Source organism: Amphimedon queenslandica, unplaced genomic scaffold, assembly GCF_000090795.2.
Source record: "Amphimedon queenslandica unplaced genomic scaffold, v1.1 AMPQUscaffold_13306, whole genome shotgun sequence".
NCBI lineage: Eukaryota > Metazoa > Porifera > Demospongiae > Haplosclerida > Niphatidae > Amphimedon > Amphimedon queenslandica.
This window is the reverse complement of record NW_003546458.1, coordinates 69,687-86,561: the sequence shown is the minus strand read 5'-3', so window position 1 is coordinate 86,561 and position 16,875 is coordinate 69,687. Positions and strand designations below refer to the sequence as shown.

Genomic DNA, 16,875 nt, shown 5'->3' with positions numbered 1-16,875 from the left:
AAAGGCGAGCTCACCATGGAGGAAGGAACTGCTTTTGTACGTGAAGGAGACACTATACTCCTTTCTTATGAAGTGAAGGGTCAAAAGTTATTTCTTTACTCAATGCAGCCAATCAGGAGGTATGCTAGCACAAGACCTAAGCTTAAGAATTCAGCCTCAGTCTGAGTCTGCACAATCTAGATCTATATATGCATCCGCATGAGATATGTATATATATGTTTGTTTATTCTTCAACTTTTGTAGTAAAGATAAAAATGACAGAGCTTATGAAGCATGGGACAAGTATGCATTCAATCAACCCTCACTTCATCCTTTAGCGTATGATGAGATTAAGGAAAGGGCCATTCCACCAAATGTCCATTGTAAGTTGTACTTTGTGTCTACTTGTAGTGTAAAGTAAAATGATATTCATTACAGCAGAAAATAATTATGTTTAATTAGCGCTTAAGTTATTATTATTATTATATAGATCTATCATTCAAAGTTATACCAGAATTATTAAGGTATATATTTCAAAACAGTCTTAATTAGCCTTTCCTCATTCTTGTGGTTTATAATTAATTTTACCTTTTAGTGAAGAGTCTTTTCAGGATGATACACATGTTAGAAAAGACACTAGTTATTGCATGAAGCTTGTGTATGGAAGAAAAATCAAGGTTTGGGGCGAATATTAACATGCATTGCTTTATTGTGACTGCATATACCTATAGCTGTTGCATATGGGCTCTAAGATGTATTTATCTTTGTCTTGTTCCAGTGAAGGAGATAAATATGTTAGTTTTTATTTTATTCTCAGTTAATTTATGCCCCATGCGTGCAATAGATCACTTTTAGACCTGAATATGATGAAAGAACGTGCCTCTTTATTGTTCATCTGCCAAATGAAGAGAAACAATTTGGAGATGCAGTTAGTGGCTGTACTTAAAGTCTCCTTTATCATTAAATGTATTTAAAGGTTTGTTCTGGTGATACCATATTTCTCAAGTCATCCTTTGAGCCTTCTTATATAGTCAGTAATGAGGATGACAATAAGCTATCTGTGAGGTTAGATGATAATATTAAGGAATGAATAATGATTTATATCTTTACCTTCAAGTGATTCAATTTGTGACAGCATTGGATTTACTGTGTCCTTACATAGAAGTGTTAAAGCGAATTCTGGTTCCATTAGAGTAAGTAATTCCATCCACCTGTGACGTCGCTAATTAAATTTATAACAATTTTGATTTTAGGGAGGAAGTGTTGTGAGACTCTCCTGTCTGGAGACAGATGCTTTTCTTCATGGGGAAGGCTCAACATTAGACCCTAGTATATGGACAAGAGGACTTGAACATTTTAGACAAGAGGGACTGTTCAAGGGTCAGTGTACTTGCAATGCAATTGTTTTCATAATGTTTCTCACTAGTTGGCTTTACCCAAAAAAGGAAACTACCTAATGGAGTTCACAAGCCATTACCTGTTTCTGGGGATTGTTATTGGCTACTAGAGAAATGGGATAAACCACTGGATGGTAATGATATACTGTATCTTGGTATTGATATACACGTATAGGTACACCCTTTAAATTTGATGATAAATGTTCTTTGAGACACTTACAAACACAGAGATATCTTGCACTGAATAATAAAAGTGGAGAATTCGAAGTATAACAGCACCATTGATTATAATAACATTTATGCATAAATGTTTTTGTAGCTGGTAGCAGTCAACGGAATTGGAAGTCGAGGCTATCAATACAAATTCATAATTGAACCTGCAACTCCTAATACTGATTCAGTAATAATTATGTTGAATGATAGCAGTTTGCATGACTCACATTTTAATTTATAGTCAATTGAAGAAGTACAGCAAGATTCTGAGATAATGCTAAAGGTGGCTGACAGTAAAAGCAATGCATACTTATCACTGGACACAAAGAAAAAGCCATTTAGAGACTCAAAGAAGAGACAAATTAGTACTCAGTGGCTAAGAATAGTAAGAATACATGTAATGGTATGTTATGTATACTGCATCAGGTAAAGTGCAGTGATCTTAGTGATGACTGTGTAACAAGAAAAAAGTGTATCATCAAAGTTGGAGAAGTAACAACCAAATCATTTTTCCCTTAATTATTCATTTATTGCATAAAGGTTGAAAAGAAGTCATTATTTAAATTATATTTTGCCAAAAGTGTTAAGAGTATATTGGTAAGTACATTATATGGATCTAATATTAAATTATTGATTATTAGCAAGAGATTTTAGTACGAAATCCTGTTCCACTAGAAGAATATGCTTTAACTTTGAATCCTAATGATGAAGAGACATGCTTGGATGTGTTGCAATGTGTAAGTAAATGGCTCAAAAAAGGATTATCCACTACAAGAAAGACTCGTGGCAAAATATCACGTAGCAGTGAAGTCATAGCTTTGTTGGTTAATTTTCTTTGCGTTAAATTGTCAGAGTAAATAAAAACGCTGAACAAAAATAGATATTTTAATGTGTAATTATTTTTAGTCGAATCTGTACTGAAATTGCAAGTATATTAACAGATTTCATAAAAATACACAGCCACAGATCACACCTATATTTCATACATAGACCTCAGCCCTGTGACATGTCACTAGCAGATGTGGTTGCATCACAGGTTAGACATTGTAAGATTTACCGGCATTTTATAAATTATTATAGCTTACAAAAAATTCAAAAATTCAAATGATTTTATATCACCTCCTTGAAAGGCAAAGGTAGCTTTATAGTCATAAATCAGAATTCTGATGTATTAATTATTTGTTGTCTTCCTTGTAGTGGAGTTGCTGATACTGTTGCTCTATCACTCCTTAATTCAAAGTTTTTAGATAGAATTACATGGCCATTGGTAAGAGATGGTGCATCATAAAGCTGCAATAGCACTATGATTATTCTATAGACTATTAATGACAAGACTATTATTGAAATTTTTGCAATGCTGTGTACACCTAATGGTATTCCTTTTGAAGAAATGCAAAGTATCATTATCATAACAAATTATTAATTTTATTAAATGCATAGAATATATTTGTACTGAGTTAGAAAATGGAAGGAAGGAGGTCAGCCATATATTATGCACACTTTCTTGCTGATACTTCTAATGTAAATTTTTAAAGATTCCCATATTTAAAATTGTTGAAGATGGAGTACTGTACCATGTAAACGGTGGAAGTTTTGTTCTAGAAAATTTTTCTGAAAATGCAAAGGTCAAGGTACAGTTACTTTTAGCATAATTTAATTTTATTCTTGGTTTTTAGATCAATTATTTTATATCTTTACTGGATTTTTTTGCAGCTCTTTGCAAGGTTATTATTATATCATTTTATTTAAATTTTATTATTTTTAAGGGAGGTGAAAGAGTATCAAGTGATTTCGTCAAGAAGCATTGCCCATTTGACACTAGCTGTTTATACCCAGGTGGTTTAATAGACAGTGTTGTGAATGATAGTGTCCTATGCAACAAGTTGAAATCAGCTTACTTAAAGTGCATTATATCTGCATATATTGAACCAAAAATTGAAAATTCTGGTATTGACATTGACAACATATGGCACTGCTATGTAAGCCCTTTCATTTTTAGTTTAAACTTTAAAGTGCTCATTTATTTGTAGTTTTGGAGTAAAGTTAAAAAAACAAACAAGACCAGCAGGCCCTTATATGCCTCAAATGTGGCAGAAAGTAGTCTTATGAAACATGAACATATTAGGGATATTGTAGAGCTACTTAAACAATGCATTACCATTGCAGATTGCAAAGTCAGTTGTTTTGATTATGTTTGTATCTATTTATTATGATATGTAGCTAACTACAAAGAGCTTCTTTCTCTCTGATTTAATGGAATTGTTTAATACTTTGATTGCATATGGACTCTGCTGGAATTGTAAAACTGAAGTCCCGGACAACTTCTTTACTGATGACAAAACTGAACTTAAATATTTAATAAATGATGAAGGAGATGAAGTCTTTATTAATTTACCTTTACTTGTCCAAATGCTTGATGGAAGAGATGACACCATCATGATTGCAGAGAGAGGAGTTGGTATGTACAATTGTCACCTAATGCTATGATACATCATTTTGCTTTACATTAGATGTAGGTTATAGCTACAGACAAGAGAATCTGTCCCTTTTCAGGCTAAAAGTAAAGTATGTATTTTAATTTGTACTTGCAAAATTTACTTTTATTACCTCAGCATCATCAAGGTGTTGCACTCTTTTCTAAAGCAATTGATTTATTTAGGGCTTGAGGTATATAGTTTGATTATATAAAATAATTAATTTATAGCTTATTCTATAGAAATTTCTCCTTATATTTGCAACTGAAGAAGGGTATTTTATCTAAAATAATTTTACAAATTGTTACCAGTTTATTACAGAATTAATCCTGGTGGAGTGAAAAGTCTTTTTTCTGATTTAAAGCTGTATGAATGCTTTGATATAGCAGATCCAAAGGGCCCTAGTGCAGAGGAACCAAAGGGCCCTAATCTAAAGAAAGTGTTAGAATGTTTAATGCATTATCCTAATGATGAATTGAGACAGGCTAGTGTCGCATTACTTATTGACATACATGACGTGAGTATAAACAAAATGTTATTAGGCAGCAATATGTAATAGTAACAGAAAGGCAAACCAATATCGTATAATTTTAAAGGGCTAAATTTTTACTAATCAAAGGGGCAGTTGCCACCATTGATTTTTTAAAATTGCTTAGAGAGTATTTTTCATTTTCCTCATTTTGCAAAATTCAGAGCCAATCAATTTTTGTGCAAAACTAAGTATTTCCAGTCAAAATCAGATTTTTTTACAAATTAAAAAGGATTCCCTTAAAAAATTTTCAATTAATAGTATTTATTCCAGCTGATTAATGTAATAGTACTATGTTTGCATAGTAGCATTGTAGTTATGCATAATTGTATAATTATCCATCTCATATTATGTAGATGGAGCACAAAATGATTGAAGATGCAAAAAATTCTTATCTTATTTTTAAAGAGGATAGTACAGTCACAGATTTTACTAAAAGGGGAAGTTTTACGGACGCTAATAAGTCATTATTGGTATTAATACAAGGATTGGGAAATATTCGTAAGATTACTTGTGATCTATTACTTTTATTGTTTACATGCTTATGTAGGTACATCAGAGGACTTAAAATGGTATGGTTGTGCTATGGTTAAAAAAGATAACAAGAATAATATAGTACCACGAAGGCGCATTCAAATGCTAGCATATACATCTGGTAATGATTTGTTAACTTTGTATTTTATTACACTTTATTGTATTTATCAATAGGTATTTTTTCAGCACTCATGGTATATGTGTTGAAATTCTCACAAAGAGTCTGTCATGCAAATACAAATCAGCTCCAACTTCTTAATCGGGCATTTAAGTTTCTGCAATTAATGTGCCAAGGGAATAAAATGGTTATGAAATATTTTTGTATTGTAATATTCATGTATGTACATGTATGATTAGGTGAAAGCAAAGATATTTGTCAGTATCCCTCAGTTATTAAAAGTCAGGACAGGAGTTGCTGCAGTTGCTCATTTGCTGGCTGAAGTAATTGTATTTCATCATCCACTTTTCATTAAACTTTTTGCAGGTATTTGAGAAAAACAGAGAGCTTTGTCTAAGAATGAGCAACAATGATATTGAGTGTATGTACACTCTGGCCAGCACTTATCACAGTGACAGTAGTGAATATTTGAAATTTTTTAAAACTCTTGGTATTCTCATGAAAGTAATAAGTATAATAGCATATGCTTTGCTATTATGTTTTCAATCATTTTACAGCCGGACACAGAGGGTTCCATTCTTATTCATCAGCAATTTCTTTTTCGACTTTTTTTGGATTCTTATCATGATTGCTTCAGTGATGTTCTGAGCTCTGAGGGTATTAGTAATGCAGTAAATCTTTTAAAGGAATCCAGCCAGAAAGATGAAGAAGTATAAAACAGCACTCAGTTATATATATATATATATATTAACCATACACTGTTAGGTGATATATGCACAAAATAAACTGCTCTGTTTGACTGAATTTTTAGCAGCTTGTAGTGAAAGGTATCAATTTGCTAAAGACAAATGTTGTGAATTTTTCTCATTACATCACCTAATCAAGTTAGCAGCATTTTGATTACATGAATTTTATATAGATTTATTTAAATATAGTATAATAATAAACAATGGAATAGATAAGAATTTCCAAAAACCTTTTGTCCATTTCCTTGAACAAGTATATTTATGCAACAAAAGACAATTAAAACACTCATTGCTAATAATGTCATTAAAGTATGTAACACGAAATTATGCCATTATCTATAATGACATTGTCAGACAAGTTGTGTCTCAATTACAAGATAATGAGACTTCTGAAAGTAGACCGCTATACCTACTATGCCTAGATGGTAAACAACTGGAAGAAGTAAGTCGTAGTCAACAAAGACTTGTTTTTTATGAGTTTGTTACTAAAAAAGAAGAGTTGTAGTAAATAATACTTTCTTATACATATACTTTCTTATACAATTTTGTTTGAAACTTTGCTGTTGTAAGGTTAAAGAATTACCTGAGGATGATGAAGAAATTCAAGAAATGAAAATAAATGAAGACTGGCAAAATTTTGTTGCTAATATTGCTGTGAACACAAGTCATATAGCTGGGACTAGTGGCTCAAATGCTAATCAGTTACTCCAACTCTACGAAAAGAGGTTCCGCTATCTCCATCCTAAAAGATCTGGGCAAGAAAAGCTGGTTGAAATCTTTGAAGAATGTATGACTGAAATCAAAGAGCTCATGTATGAGTATTGAACAATAATTAATTTAAATTAGATCTATATTTGTACAGATTTATTATTGAAGAACAATTACAAGGGTCCAGTGAAGAGAATAATGTAATTTTGGTAAGAGCCACACATAATATGTTTCAAATCTTTGGAGTTTTTCATCAATGTATTATCAAAATGAATGAGTAAGTGTGAATTATTAATACTTAACATAATTACCTTTATTCTGTAGTTATCATTTTAATAAACTAAAGTCAAACCTTCAATTTTTATTTTTATTTTCTCCTCATGATGTAAGCCACATCCTTACAAATTTCTAAATGACAATTTATAGGTTGAAAGATTTCTTTTACTATCAAAGAAGGAAGATGTGAGCTTGTATATTTTGGCATTCTTTGCAGTCTTTTTCCTTTACAATGGGGAAAATGACTCTGAAAAGGAAAGGCTTTTGGAGATACGTAGTGTTGCTATAGGAAACAGAAACCTCTTCAATATAATTGGCAGGCAGATACAGAGAGCCACAGCTGAATTAAATAAGCCTGGACCCATTACACAAAAGTCAGTATAATAAAATGTATAATTTAACAAAATATATTTAGTAGTTCAAGACTTTCATTACCAGATTCAGTAAGTTGTATTTCTATTCAAACATTTAATATTCAGCATCACATTAATTCTTGATTAGCACTTTGGATCAATCAATGAAGACAGTCAAAGCAATAATGATCTATCAATCAATGAAGACAGCCAAAGCAATAATGATCTAACAGGTGTACATGTAGACCAAGTACCTAAAGTGGAATTGGTAAATTGACATACAAAATTATGAATCAAGCATGTACATGTATATTTGTGCTACAGAAAGTTGAAACAGGGACAGATTTAATTTGGCAAGCTGGGTTATCACTAGATGTGATTAGTGCTATGTGCTCTGGACAGAAGGATGAAATGCAGGATAAAATGAGACTGGATCCTTCTACTGTGAGTGATTCTGAACCAGTTAGTTGTTTGAACTATCATTTTAAAGGGAATACACTTTGTCAGAGATACAGCAATTCTCCTCAGCAAGTTAGCTAATTTAGAAATTCATTCAAGTTTAATTGAATGCAAGACCAAAGCAATACAAGTCAGTTTGGAACCCTGCTTATAATAATTAGACTTATTTGTATAGGCACTGATTGAAATGTGCAATGGTAACATTGAAAATAAAAAAGTAGCACTGGATGGGCAAGTGATAGACTCCATCAACCTCATACTCAGCACTCCCTGCAATGTAATCATATTTATGTCTTTATCAATATACTGTTTATGTGTAGGTAGCGATTGTGGAAATTGAGGAACAAAAGATGCAGGGAGTAGCAATTAAATTGTTGCAAATCCTGTTGGAAGAAACTTGTAAGGAAAGTAAAAAAGTTATACAAATGGTTTGCACTAACCTGAAAAAGGACAAAGTTGTAAAGTTCATCGTAGAGATATTTGGAATTTATAAAATTGTTAGTGATAATTATTATGTCAATTTCAGGAATTCTCATACTTTGCAGGATCGTGATGACAATTCACAAATCCATGACCTTTCTAGTCATCTAAGTGCTATGAGGCAAGCGGTTTTAAAAGCCTATCATGTTCTGAGAACTGTAGAGGATCATGACAAATCATTTAACTTTACAAGTAAATTGTATAATGTGTACATCATAGCATTTCGTGAATAAAGTACTTTTGTCAATTTATTTAGAAAAATGTGACAAAACAATTTTTTCAGAAAAATGTGACAAACAAATATTATGGAATATTTTGAGCTATTTGGAAGAACGTTCACACAGAATTGAAGTGTTTTATGAAGATACTAAGGGAAGTGGCATTCTGACACGTGTTTATTTTCCATATGCTCCATCGGTACACTTTAATTTGTAATTAATTTTAGCTTATAATAATTCTCTTTATACAAAGCTTGAACTAAGTGAGACTGAAAAACATATTTTCAAGCATAATGTGAACCGAGAAGATATTGAAGACAGGCAAGAGAACCTCATCCTTTGGACAAAATCTGCTCACAGGAATTTTACTCACAAGGTTAATTGCATTACTTGTACCCTTTCAAATATAACCAATACTTGCAGTCTAAATTGAAGAAAATACCACCATTATTTAACGTGCTATTTGGGTTGTAAGTTTAAATTTTATTCTTGACATTTTTTTATGCTTCAAATTATATAGTTTCAGTGAATTGTTTAATTTTCTACTGATACTACTAACCATTCTTTTAAATCTGCTAATTTTATCACTGTATATCATTCCAGACAGGTATGTGAGGTGTACATCACATTATTCTTATTTTTCCACTATTTTTAATAGTGTCATTGACCAACAAGGGGCCAATTCTTCAATTGTAATCATCACAAAACCAAACTTGCGTTTAGCATCTTACTTTTACTGGCGACATGTCTTCACCATTCCTCATTTATTGCTGAGTTTATGGATGACAGCTCAGTATTTTATTACTGAGAAGAAAAACTTCATTGTGATACCTTATGGCTTAAAGAATGCTCGGTAGGCTCTATTTAAAGCCTTTAGGCAAGTATCATGTACACTTTCTTTCTTATTTTAGTTATAAAATAGAAATGTGGGTCAAAAAACATTTTAGATATTTTTATAAAAAAATTTTACGTACACAAAAGACAATTTTTGCATACGAGAGCTACACTAAATGTTATGAATTTAATTTGTTGTCTTTTGGCACTCTCTACCGCTTAATCTTTGTCCTGTGCTCTATCTTGGCTGCTTCATCAATAAGTTTTGGATATTTGTACTGCATTTGCATTCCTTACACTTTCATGAGACTCCCTCAGTTACAAAATGTAAAGAAAACTCTGGAAATAAAGAGTAAGTCAATGTACAAATTTAAAAGCAATGTATATTTTTTGTTGTATATAGAATCACAGTTGTTCTCGCTCACTTTGGTCCTCTTTGCACTTCTCTGGATTTATGCTATCATCTCTTTCACTTTCCTTTATAGCTTCTTCGATGTAAATCAGAATCTTTTCTGTGATTCACTATTTGAATGCTACATCACTGTTTTAAGAGTTGGTTTATTCAGCTCCTTTGGAGGAGTAAGTATTTTAATATTATAGACCAAGTATTGCACTATTATATGATTCAATTTTTAGTCTATACCATCCACCTATGTTAATCAACCTGGTCCTGACTTTACCATCTTTGCCTGGAGAGCAATAATTGATGTCTCGTATTATTTGATTATTACTCTTATTATACTGCCCATTGCTATTGGTATTTTTAATGACGGTTTTAGCAAACTCAATAATGAAATGGTATGTAATGTTGATTGATCTGGTATAAAAACTGTATACTATTATCCTTGTAGGCAATGATAGAACAAGATCAGAAGGATAGGTGTTTTGTATGTGGAATAGAGAACGATGTATTTGAGAAACATGTAGAAATAAGTGATAGAAAGGTACAATGAAGGAAATACGCTATTATTGTTCATAATTTTTATAGGAAAGTCCTTTTTGGGTGCACACTCATGCAAATCATTATGTATATAGTTACATATACTACGGTATATGGGTCATGTCAATGCCTTCAGAAAGGCTTACTGCTATTGAAAGATATGTGTGTGACATGGTAATCAATTAATAATCATTTTAGTAGTAAATCATGTCTGATGCACACATTTTTAATAGATTAATAGTGGCAAAACTACTTTTTATCCCAAAGAAGACTCCAAGGATCTAGAAGGAGTGGACTGGAAGAAAAAAAACAACTAAATTGCTGATTGCTGCTGAGCTGTTAATTCTGAATCTTGCTGTGCATTTTTTACTTTTTAGAAGAAAAATAATTTTTAGAACTGTCTAATACATGTAGTTATGAGCAAGAATAGTGTGAGGTAAAATATAAAATGTATAAAAGTCTAGCTATTAATGTAATAAAATAATACTATAAATTTAATCTTTCTATCATGTACGATCACTCAGTATATATGTGATTGCCAGCAATGAACTAGTGATAATAGTAGGCATCCAATTCTTGTGCCATATTCTCAAACTTGCTTTTTACTATTTTTTCAAACTCTTCTTGCTTATCAATGCTCAGCTTAGCTTTAGTGTCGTCAATAAGTTTGTCTCCTAGCTCAGATAACTTTTTGGCAAAGTCACGTCTTGGTTCTTGGCTCAACTGGTTCTGATACCAGAAGAGGATAAGACCATTTATACGCTTGTCACTCCTTATTCCTTGAAACTCTTCCTTGTGTTCCTCACCAAGTAATGCTTTAGCAACTACACGAATATCCATTTCATATTCTTGTACAACAGAGGCAATCCTGTCTGCTATATCTGCCAGCTCTGTTGCTTTTATATCTAAAAAAGGTTAAAAAAAAACATTTTATAAACTATTCATGAATAATTCCGTTTGATGTTGATGATATGAATGAAGTTTCCAAATGCTATGGAGATCACTACATAGAAGCCATGCAAGGAAATACCACAAATGTACATTAATTTTGCTTGAGCCTAATTAACCACTTGTCATAACTATACCTCGATTACCTCCTTGCCTTATAACAGATAAACACCTCCTATGAGGTGTCTATAGAATTTGTAAGCCTCAGGCTTCCCTCCAAATTCCATAAATAACTCATAGGATTTATTTAATGACTGATATTCATGTTATCATTTTTTACACAACCAACCACACTCTAATAAATAGAACAAACAACTCACCTCCAGTTGGCTTAAAAATACCCTTTATTTCATTCTAAAAATAGTTGGATAATAGTTATAGTCATTAATATTGATATCATTACCTCAGTCAGTGCTTTATTCCATGCCTGCAGTAGGTCACTATCATCATTTTCAGGCTCTTTGCATTTACTACAAAGCTCATTATCTGGTAGAATATGATACAAGGAAGACGGAATAGATTGAACTTTTGAGAAGTCTTCGGCAGCACACAGTCTGACAAACTTGTATTTGACAGTAACATTGCATGTATCAGCAATTTTATTGTATGCACGAACGATACACCCACACACTTCACTGTTGGGCTTATCCAAATCCAATCTGGTAGCTGGGCTGTGAGACACAATGGTGATTGTTGTTCCAGTAGATGTATCTTTGATGATCGTTCGATCGAAATACTTGCATGGGATGAGCTTAGGAGCTTTCAGCATATCCAAAAGATGCTTGGTTACTGTTACTTGTCTAAAGACATGCGGTGTGTTAATGCTTGTGATAATGTGTATTGAATGAGGATGAGGAACATCATCAAACTCATCAGTACGACTCAACGAGATAAAGTAATATGTCGTGTTACAATTGAGTAGAACATCTGCTGGTGCTTCAATAAGCTGAGCTGAAACCTTAGTTGCCAAAGATAGAGAAATGAGTGCATCCATAAATAATGACCAATCTGCTGCATTAAACACTTCCCTGCAAACATCCTCTGGATAGATTCCATATGATATCATGGGATACTTTTTACGCAACTCTTCACTTGGATACAAAAGGCAATCAAGTAACTGCAGGAAGGCCATTGGCTTAACAGCAACAGTTTGACACTTCTCGTCAACCAGGCTCAGATCAAAAATACTCCCAAAGGATGTATAGAATTTGCAAAATCCTGTAAACGAACTTTCGTTCATGCCACATTCCTTTGCCATTTTTTCAAGCTCTTTTTTTGTAATGACACATTTCTCATTACGATAAAATAAGCTTCGTAGAAAGATCCAAGCAATAGGAATGTCTTCATAAGACACTTCACAGATTACGTGCTGAAGTTCTTGATTAAGACGCAACAAGCAATCATCATCCATCTGACCTGCACTACAGAGGTTTACGGGAACAATTTTCTCTTTAAGCAACGATGTTACACCGATGTGTCTTGCTGTTACTTGTACTTTTCTTTCAAGCTCATCCATTTTCTCTTCCATTCTCCCATTAAAGGTGCCATCATGCTTAGCAAAAACAGTACAAACTCTTCTCCTCTTCTTTTCCTTAGTCTCTCCTAATCGGCAAGAACGAATTAAGTAATGAAGACGCGGTCTCCACTTTATGAGCAGTGTAGCATCTTTTATTTCTCTCCCATCTCTGTTAGATAAAATGGGAGGTATTTCAGGAGGTAAATGAAGCTTTTCAAGATCTTGCTGAAGGTCAAGGAAGAGCCAGGAGTGACAGTTATAAAGGTGACCACGAAGAGCTGTTAGAAAATGGAAGACGCTCTTATTTAGAGCCACATCCCACATAATAACAAGGGCTATTCCTTCTGGAAGAAGTCGCTTGAGTTTCTTTGCATATTCTTGATCCTTTTCGCTAAGCTCTTCTACATCTTTGACAGACTTTTGATCTCTTTTTGGTATTGACTCTTGTTCTCGCAGATAATGGTAAGTATGGATCAGATGCTCGCTTAGTAGCTTGTTCTTAAATCCTTGTGATGGCTTAGCATATATATTGAAAAGTGGTAATTTCTTTTCCTCTATAAGGCCTTGTCTAAAAGCAGAGAGAATACCAAAAGCAGAGCTCGACTCTTCTGTTACTTCACCAATGTAAAGATTCCTCACAGATTTAAAGCCGGTCGCTACCAATTCATGGTACTCGATACCTTCAGCTTTTGTCACATCTTCCCCTACTCGACCAGGAGTTGATGCAAATGTAGGCGTCACTTTATCAATGTAGCGATCAAGAATATGCTGTACTGCCTCTGTCTGACCACTGTCAGGCGGTATGCCAAGAAATGATATTAGTGCTGGTTTTACTTTTGCTGTCAATTTCGGATTTTTAATGATTTCTTTCAAGGAACCCAAGTTAAAATCATATCCTAGATAATAATAAGGAATAAACTTGTTATTCCATTTTCTAGTCCATACCTTTCGGGCTAGTAGAGTCCTGACACGGCTCAGGTTCCACGTACAAGTTAGACGCATTTACGTCTATACCGATAGGCGCAGTTACCACATTTATATCTCGAATATGCTGGTGGGGTTCTGTCCCTTGAGTGGGTGAACTGAACGGTCTTAATTGAGTTATAAATAAAAAGAAGGAAAATAAAAAGATAAAACAGACAATTATTGGTAAACTGAAACTTACAGGGCGGGAAACGATCCCGAGTCCATCAAGTCACCTCAATCCTATGATCACCAATCAACCAGCAGAGTTTGTAGGGCCCTGTTTTCCTAGTCTTGCGAGCCTTGACTGTAAGTCGGGAATGCTAGCGAGACTACCGTTTTCCTGTTTATACTGCAGCATAGATACTACATACAACACATCATGCATCATGCGAGGCATCATGCCAATTAAGCGAATGGACCTTATGCACCGAAATGATTCTAATTAACTACTGAGACCTACTCTATCTAGTGATATCAGTTTTTGTGTATTAAAACTAAAGAAGACTTTTTAATAGTGCCGTGAATTGTCCTGGTTGAAGTTGCCCTTCACTGCTTTTTAGTTTTGTACCCTTTACTCAGAAAGTATTGAACTGATCTTGCTGTTAGGCTTATAAGCGACTAAATAACTCTAATATCTATGTACTCTAATATTTATGGCCATGCAGTTGCAAGTTAGCCACACCCTCGAATAAACCATAGCAACAAAATGACTGACACTGAGTCTGATCCAGAATTTGATAAATTCTTACAAGAAGTGAGAGGCATACTGTATCATTCATACTTGTCCTTCTCTCCTATCCAGTCTCTCTCTTCAGCAAGTTCTTCAGCATCAGTTGGTAGATCATATGCTAATCCTATCCAGCCTGTTGACAGCACTGACTTGATCAAGACTAGGCCACATCAGTCATACTATACACAGAAACACAACAAGAGGAGAAGGAGGAGATGACAGAGTGAGCTCAATCGGTTTAAGCTGGTTAAAGGTATTTTAAATTTAAATTAGTTTATTTTAATTTGTAATAATTAGCCATCATCTACTGAGATAAAAGGAGGAGGAGAAGTTGGAGGTGATTCTGATGAGTGGATACACGATAGTTCTAACGAGAATAAAAAAAAATGAGTAGTAAGAGAAAAGTATCAACCTCTAGGTGAGAATATGTACACGCATATAATAATGTATGATAATGTACATGTGTGTGCATGTACATGTAAGTACCAGCAAAAGTACAGATACCTACTACATGTACATGCATAGTGGATGTAATTGATTTGTATGTTTATTTTTTAGCAACAATGTCCTTTTAATTAAGATAACATTTATTTCTTTATTTTTCTAGTTTAGGTGAAGATCCTCTAAACTTCAGTACTGGTAAGCTATAATTTAACAAACTAACTATTGTCATCTGAATAACTCTTTTTGCTAATAGGTAGTGGCTACTATATCATCAGTGAGATAGAACACCAACTTGGTCTCCGTGGCAACAAGTCCACCATTACCCCTGGACAGGATACAATAAATGAGGAAGAAGAGAAAAGGAAATTCTTTGCCGGAAGACTTGGAAAAAGGACACACCTCAAGTCTGTACTACTCTGAGCTTAATCGCAGATTAGATGATAATGGAAGCTTATCACATTCATTGAGGTACATAATTTTTACATTATTTATAATGAATTGAAATGGCAGCTGCAGTACTTAATATTTTAAATCATTGCAATGTCATGTATTTTTGTATTTAGGAATACTGATTGCATTTGTCCTATGCTCTATCTTGGCTGCTTCTTGTACTGCATTTGCATTCCTTACACTTTCATGAGAGTACCTCAGTTGCAAAATGTAAAGAGAACTTTGGAAATCAAAAGTATTTAGTCCAATACACAAATTCACAAAATAATGTCTATTTTTTGTTTTATCGCAGTTGTTCTCACTCACTTTGGTCCTCTTTGCACTTCTCTGGATTAATGCTATCATCTCTTTCACATTGGTTTTTATCAAACTCAATAATGAAGTGGTATGTGGTGTTAATTGATCTGGTATAAAAACTATGTATACTATTATCCTTGTAGGCAACAATAGCCTGAACAAGATCAGAAGGATAGGTGTTTTGTATGTGGAATAGAGAACAATGTATTTGAGAAACATGTAGAAATAAGTGATAGAAAGGTACAATGAAGGAAAACACACTATTATTGTTCATAAATTTTTATAGGAAAGTCCTTTTTGGGTGCACATGGGTCATGTCAATGCCTTTTGAAAGGCTTAATTGCTGCTATTGAAAGATGTGTGTGACAAGGGAAATATAATTATGATATTTTAGTAGTAAATCATGCCTGATGCACACATTACAACTACTTTTTATCCCAAAGAAGACTCTAAGGATTTGGAAGGAGTGGATTGGAAGAAAAAAACTGAGCTAAATTGCTGATTGCTGCTGAGCTGTTAATTCTACATAAATTAACATCGCTGCTGATGTTAATTCTACATAATCTTGCTGTGCATATTTTACATTTTAGAAGAAAAATATTTTATTAAGAACTGTCTAATGAAATGTCTAATACATGTATTTATGAGCAAAAGTGGTATGAGGTAAATAAAATATAAAATGTATAAAAGTCTAGCTATTAATGTAATAAAATAATACTATAAATTTAATCTTTCTATCATGTACGATCACTCAGTATGTGATTGCCAGCAATGAACTAGTGATAATAGTAGGCATCCAATTCTTGTGCCATATTCTCAAACTTGCTTTTTACTATTTTTTCAAACTCTGCTTGCTTATCAATGCTCAGCTTAGCAATAAGATTTGCTCCTAGCTCAGATAACTTTTTGGCAAATTCACGTCTTGGTTCTTGGCCTCTTTTTGCACTCAACTGGTTCTCATACCATAAGAGGATTAGGCCATTTACACGCTTGTCATTTTCTAGCCCTTGAAACTTTTCCTTGTTTTCCTCACCAAGAAGTGTTTTAGCAACTTCACAAACATCCATATCATATTCTTGTACAACAGAGGCAATCCTGTCTGCTATATCTGCCAGCTCAGTTGCTTTTATATCTGAAAAAGGAAGAAAACCATTTTAATGACATTATTTTTATTACTATTTACATAACTAACCACACCTAAACAGATCTAACAAGCTCACCTCCAGTTGGTTTAGAAATATCTTTTATTTCATTCTAAAAATAGTT

At 33.4% G+C, this 16,875-nt stretch overlaps 2 protein-coding genes across 3 annotated transcripts in view; one reads left to right on the top strand and one right to left on the bottom strand.

Moving 5' to 3' along the window:
- Window positions 1-15: 15 nt before the first annotated feature.
- On the top strand, window positions 16-16,366 carry LOC109583421 (uncharacterized). Its single transcript, XM_019998756.1, has 62 exons — window positions 16-119; window positions 244-362; window positions 470-503; window positions 575-656; window positions 711-773; window positions 824-907; window positions 956-1,044; window positions 1,097-1,172; window positions 1,233-1,359; window positions 1,406-1,510; window positions 1,552-1,643; window positions 1,696-1,776; window positions 1,831-1,974; window positions 2,016-2,081; window positions 2,130-2,186; window positions 2,231-2,442; window positions 2,496-2,625; window positions 2,670-2,725; window positions 2,787-2,856; window positions 2,908-2,986; window positions 3,030-3,067; window positions 3,125-3,220; window positions 3,266-3,313; window positions 3,356-3,568; window positions 3,620-3,763; window positions 3,810-4,047; window positions 4,100-4,154; window positions 4,202-4,256; window positions 4,306-4,337; window positions 4,385-4,580; window positions 4,949-5,093; window positions 5,143-5,247; window positions 5,301-5,431; window positions 5,484-5,567; window positions 5,611-5,748; window positions 5,802-5,954; window positions 6,010-6,128; window positions 6,180-6,299; window positions 6,345-6,432; window positions 6,561-6,802; window positions 6,853-6,975; window positions 7,023-7,083; window positions 7,125-7,348; window positions 7,393-7,417; window positions 7,476-7,595; window positions 7,652-7,771; window positions 7,818-7,916; window positions 7,962-8,063; window positions 8,107-8,283; window positions 8,332-8,458; window positions 8,502-8,683; window positions 8,738-8,860; window positions 8,908-8,954; window positions 9,005-9,091; window positions 9,143-9,337; window positions 9,396-9,670; window positions 9,722-9,897; window positions 9,955-10,116; window positions 10,170-10,262; window positions 10,307-10,432; window positions 10,492-10,505; window positions 16,033-16,366. Exons 1-62 carry the CDS (start codon window positions 16-18, stop codon window positions 16,109-16,111), a joined length of 7,047 nt encoding a protein of 2,348 aa, XP_019854315.1. The 3' UTR covers window positions 16,112-16,366.
- Window positions 11,076-16,875, bottom strand: part of LOC105313425 (pre-mRNA-splicing factor SYF2-like) — an 8,843-nt gene continuing 3,043 nt past the window's right edge. The window contains exons 6-7 of one of the 2 annotated variants that reach the window (XM_019998762.1): window positions 16,830-16,863; window positions 11,076-11,163 (exon numbers count right to left, since the gene is read on the bottom strand). The gene's annotated coding sequence lies outside the window, so the exon portion shown is untranslated. Of the gene's footprint in view, window positions 11,164-16,174; window positions 16,742-16,829; window positions 16,864-16,875 lie in introns of those variants that run through there. The other variant, XM_019998760.1, reaches the window with a different exon arrangement.